At 37.7% G+C, this 5,000-nt stretch overlaps 2 protein-coding genes across 2 annotated transcripts in view; one reads left to right on the forward strand and one right to left on the reverse strand.

The window, feature by feature from the left end:
- Positions 1-2,224, forward strand: part of msi1b (musashi RNA binding protein 1b) — a 24,621-nt gene extending 22,397 nt beyond the window's left edge. The window contains exons 14-15 of the mRNA XM_034306270.2: positions 266-311; positions 479-2,224. Of these exons, the coding sequence (XP_034162161.2) occupies positions 266-307 (42 nt within the window). The 3' untranslated portion in view covers positions 308-311; positions 479-2,224. The remainder of the gene's footprint in view (positions 1-265; positions 312-478) is intronic.
- A 2,360-nt stretch (positions 2,225-4,584) lies between these two features.
- si:dkey-63d15.12 (uncharacterized) overlaps positions 4,585-5,000 on the reverse strand; it is a 3,254-nt gene continuing 2,838 nt past the window's right edge. The window contains exon 5 of the mRNA XM_034306788.2: positions 4,585-4,849. Coding sequence (XP_034162679.2) covers positions 4,796-4,849 — 54 coding nt within the window. The 3' untranslated portion in view covers positions 4,585-4,795. The remainder of the gene's footprint in view (positions 4,850-5,000) is intronic.

Below are 5,000 nucleotides of genomic sequence, written 5' to 3' on the forward strand. Positions count from 1 at the left end.
TAAATAATAACGTAATTATCGCTATATTGAACTATATATAAACTATAAAATTATATCTAAATCACGTAAATGCTTTACGTGAAATTTATAAACAACGCTATAATAATAATTTTACTGTCATATGACGTATTACGGATTAACGCTAATAATAAGTTCAAATATAAACTAACTATCAGGAAGATAAAACAACTTCTCTACGTTATAGATTATATATACGTCTTTTTTAAAGTTTTCTATCGTTCATTTGCTCTTTCTCTCTTTTCAGGGTCCTCTGATCGCTACAGCGTTCACTAACGGCTACCACTGAGACCGTGAGTATTAACAGTAAAGCGTAAATTACGTTGCGTTTTGCGTTATCGTACTTTTCTAGGACACTGCCGGCTACGTTAGCTAACGTCAGGTAGCGCTAATCTGATTTACTGAAGAATTTTGTTAAATATAACTGAGTTGTTTGTTTGTTTGTTTGTTTGTTTTTTAGGCAGAAGAATGGATGAGCCAATCACGCGCTTCCATGGAGAAAAACTACACTAGTGTTTCCTGTGTTTCTCTTACATCACTTCCTGTACTAACACTGTCTCTGTCTCACTCTTAACAGAAGGACATGTAAATATTTTATTTCTGGTACGAAGGAAAAGCTTTCTTGTTTTTTAAAACGACGCTTTTATCTTTTAAATATTTGCATTCTTCCTGTTGATTTTTTTCCCTTCTTGTCCGACATGCTGTTTACTTTTGTTCCGTGTTTCTTTTTTTTTTTTTTTTTTTTTTTTTTTTCGAGACACTGTAGGTTTACAATCGTAGCCTCATGTTTTAAGATGTCAAAACATTGACGGGAGCAATAATGTGTGTCCTGAGCAGGCATGTGCCGATGTTTATCGTTTACATCACGATAATTCCCGGGTGAGAAAACACACCTACGACCTAAAATCATCTCAGTCAGGGCCTGTCAGGTTAGCTCATGTTAGCCAGCTAGCTAGCGCTAACACTGAACATTCCAAACAGTTATAAAGTTCACCTAAAATACTCAAATTCTGTCATGCTAGCTACCATTATCAGTGATTTCTAGCTAGCTAGCTAACACTAACAGAATATTATGGACATTCAGTACTATGAGTACAAAATTCCTCTCAGAAATCCAGTCAGGCTAACTAGCTAGCTAGCATTAGCAGTGAAGATTCTAAACATTCATGGATATGACTTATGTCTGAAATTCTGTCATCATTTGTTAGCTGTAAGCTAGCTAGCATTAGCAGTGATTACTAGCTAGCTGACATTAGCAGTGAATATCATGAACATTTACTACTATGAATTAAAATTCTTCTCAGTCAGATTAGCTTATGTTAACTAACTAGCTAGCATTAGCAGTGACTTTTGCAGTGACTTTAGCTGACGTTATGTTCGATAGCTAGCTAGCATCTGTTAGCAGTGAAGATTAAGAAGATTAATTACTATAACTTTAAATTTTCTCTCAGAAATCCTGTCAGGAAAGCTCATGATAGCTAGCTAGCAGAAAAGACTCTGAATATATATGAGTTTATCTTAAAAACACTCTCCTAAATTATTTTATTTCAAAATTTCATTTTTGGTAGCTAGTTAACTAGCGAGCACTAGCAGTAAAAATTAGGAATATGATCATGTCACTTAAAATTCCACTCAGAACTCCTGTCAGGTTAGCTAGCTACTGTTAGCAGTGAAGATATAAATGTTTATATGTAAGATTTTAAAAAATCCTGTCAGGTTAGCTGACGTTAACTAGCTAGCATTAGCAGTTAAAAATATGGACATTTATACATATGACTTCAAAATTCCTCTCAGAAATCCTGTCAGGTTAGCTGACGTTATGTTAGTTAGCTAGCTAGCCACTGTTAGCTGTGAGGATTAGAAACATTTATCTGTATGATTTTAAGAAATCCTGTCAGGTTAGCTGAAGTTAACTACCTAGCTAGCATCAGGAGTAAAAATTATGAAGAATTAAGATGAAAAAATGTCTCTTGAAATGTGTCAAGTTATCATTTTGGTAGCTAGTTAGCTAGCTAGCATTGTCTGTAAATACTCTGAGAAATCCTGTCAGGTTAGCGTATGTTAGCTAGCTGGCTAACAAAGCCTGTAAAACTCCACGTGATGACCGGCACATGCCTCGTCCTGAACACTGTTTGATTTCTTTTTTTTTTTTTAAAAGGATACGATGCATTTTTTCAGATGCTAATTTTTCTACGGAAAATAAATATTCGGAAGGAATGTCAAAAAAAAATGTATATTTTTGGTAGTTTTGCAACTGGATTTTATGATATTTGATTGCGATCAGATGAACCGAGGACATATTTTTCATGGAATTTGATCTTTTTTTGTCTTGTAAAGGATTTTAAACGCTGTCTTTTGGATCTTGTTGAGATCAAAATCGATTCACTGTGGAAAACATCTGTGATGTGTGACTGTGTGTGTGTGAGTGTGTGTGTGTGTGTGTGTGTGTAACATGCGATAAAAACATCGTACACTTAACACACACTCTGTTTTCTTTAAATTTAATATGTTGACCTTTTTTTAAACTTGTAATGTTTATCGTGTGTGTTGAGTGTGACAGGCTACTAATAATGCTGGAAGTGTGTGTGTGTGTGTGTGTGTGTGTGTGATGATGTGATTTATAATGTGAATGTAACGACTCTCACTGTAACACTAAACCTTGTCATTAACGTCTCTGTGTTGTGTTCAAGATGGCCGACTGTTCAAATCCGCTCCCTCTAAACACCATTAATATGAAGTAACACGTTGTGTTTTGGGGGATTTTTTTGTTTTGTTTTTTTTTTGAAGACCGATTTCGGTGACATTAACTTCAGATCTCTTCCATCACGTCTCCTGTCAAACTTCACTGTCAAAAAACAACATTTCAAAAATTCCTAATAAATTATTTCAATATAATAACAGTGTGTGTGTGTGGTTACTGCGTTGTGATCAATCAATATGTTATGGTATATTAGCATGTTTACTATAACGCTAGTTTATGGGTTATGGACACTGATGTAACTGGATGGTGATGGTGATGTAACTGGATGGTGATGGTGATGTAGCAGGATGGTGATGGTGATGTAGCTGGATGGTGATGGTGATGTAGCTGGATGGTGATGGTGATGTAGCAGGATGATGATGGTGATGTAGCAGGATGATGATGGTGATGTAGCAGGATGATGATGGTGATGTAACTGGATGATGATGGTGATGTAGCTGGATGATGATGGTGATGTAGCAGGATGATGATGGTGATGTAACTGGATGATGATGGTGATGTAGCTGGATGGTGATGTAGCTGGATGGTGATGTAGCTGGATGGTGATGTAGCAGGGTGGTGATGGTGATGTAGCAGGATGATGATGGTGATGTAGCTGGATGACGATGGTGATGTAGCTGGATGGTGATGTAGCAGGATGGTGATGGTGATGTAGCTGGATGGTGATGATGATATAGTGTGATGTAGCAGGATGGTGATGTAGCAGGATGGTGATGGTGACGTAGCTGGATGATGATGGTGATGTAGCAGGATGGTGATGGTGATGTAGCAGGATGGTGATGGTGATGTAGCAGGATGGTGATGGTGATGTAGCTGGATGGTGATGTAGCAGGATGGTGATGGTGATGTAGCTGGATGGTGATGTAGCAGGATGATGATGGTGATGTAGCAGGATGGAGATGTAGCAGGATGGTGATGGTGATGTAGCAGGATGGTGATGTAGCAGGATGGTGATGGTGATGTAGCTGGATGGTGATGTAGCAGGATGGTGATGGTGATGTAGCAGGATGGTGATGGTGATGTAGCAGGATGATGATGGTGATGTAGCAGGATGGAGATGTAGCAGGATGGTGATGGTGATGTAGCAGGATGGTGATGTAGCAGGATGGTGATGGTGATGTAGCTGGATGGTGATGATGATATAGTGTGATGTAGCTGGATGGAGATGTAGCAGGATGGTGATGGTGATGTAGCAGGATGGTGATGGTGATGTAGCTGGATGGTGATGTAGCAGGATGGTGATGTAGCAGGATGGTGATGATGATATAGTGTGATGTAGCTGGATGGAGATGTAGCAGGATGATGATGGTGATGTAGCAGGATGATGATGTAGCAGGATGGTGATGTAGCAGGATGATGATGGTGATGTAACTGGATGATGATGGTGATGTAGCTGGATGGTGATGGTGATGTAGCAGGATGGAGATGTAGCAGGATGGTGATGGTGATGTAGCAGGATGATGATGTAGCAGGATGGAGATGTAGCAGGATGATGATGGTGATGTAGCAGGATGGTGATGTAGCAGGATGGTGATGGTGATGTAGCTGGATGGTGATGATGATATAGTGTGATGTAGCTGGATGGAGATGTAGCAGGATGATGATGGTGATGTAGCTGGATGGTGATGGTGATGTAGCAGGATGGAGATGTAGCAGGATGATGATGGTGATGTAGCAGGATGATGATGGTGATGTAGCAGGATGGTGATGTAGCAGGATGGTGGACACTATCATGACTAACAGCTCACTTATCACTCTACATTTGTAAGTTTATTGTTTAAAAACATAAAAACATTCACAAGGATTAATATTTTTGTGAAACGATTTAAAGCACATTTTTATGCAAACGCTAAACAGAAAAGTGAAAAATCATATAATACGATGAAAATGTAGAAGAGAAATAAACAAAACATTTAAGTGTTTTATCATAAATTTATAAACTTTATAAAACTCTTACGTTAATGGATGTGTATATTAATGTATATTAAATTGAATTAAACATTTAAGGTGTTGGTTTTATGTACAGGAGTACACAACCTCGGTGACTGTTGCGCTTTCTGCATTCAGCTCCTGTAAACAAACAAACAAACAAACAAACGATATAGATTCTGAAGGATTTACTTTAATATATCAGACTCTGCACAATCTATTTCTTATTTTATTATTATTTTTATTTTTATTTTACTGCAGCATTTATGATTGAATTTAATTACACAAGCAG

Source organism: Pangasianodon hypophthalmus, chromosome 8 (assembly GCF_027358585.1).
Source record: "Pangasianodon hypophthalmus isolate fPanHyp1 chromosome 8, fPanHyp1.pri, whole genome shotgun sequence".
Taxonomy (NCBI): Eukaryota; Metazoa; Chordata; class Actinopteri; order Siluriformes; family Pangasiidae; genus Pangasianodon; species Pangasianodon hypophthalmus.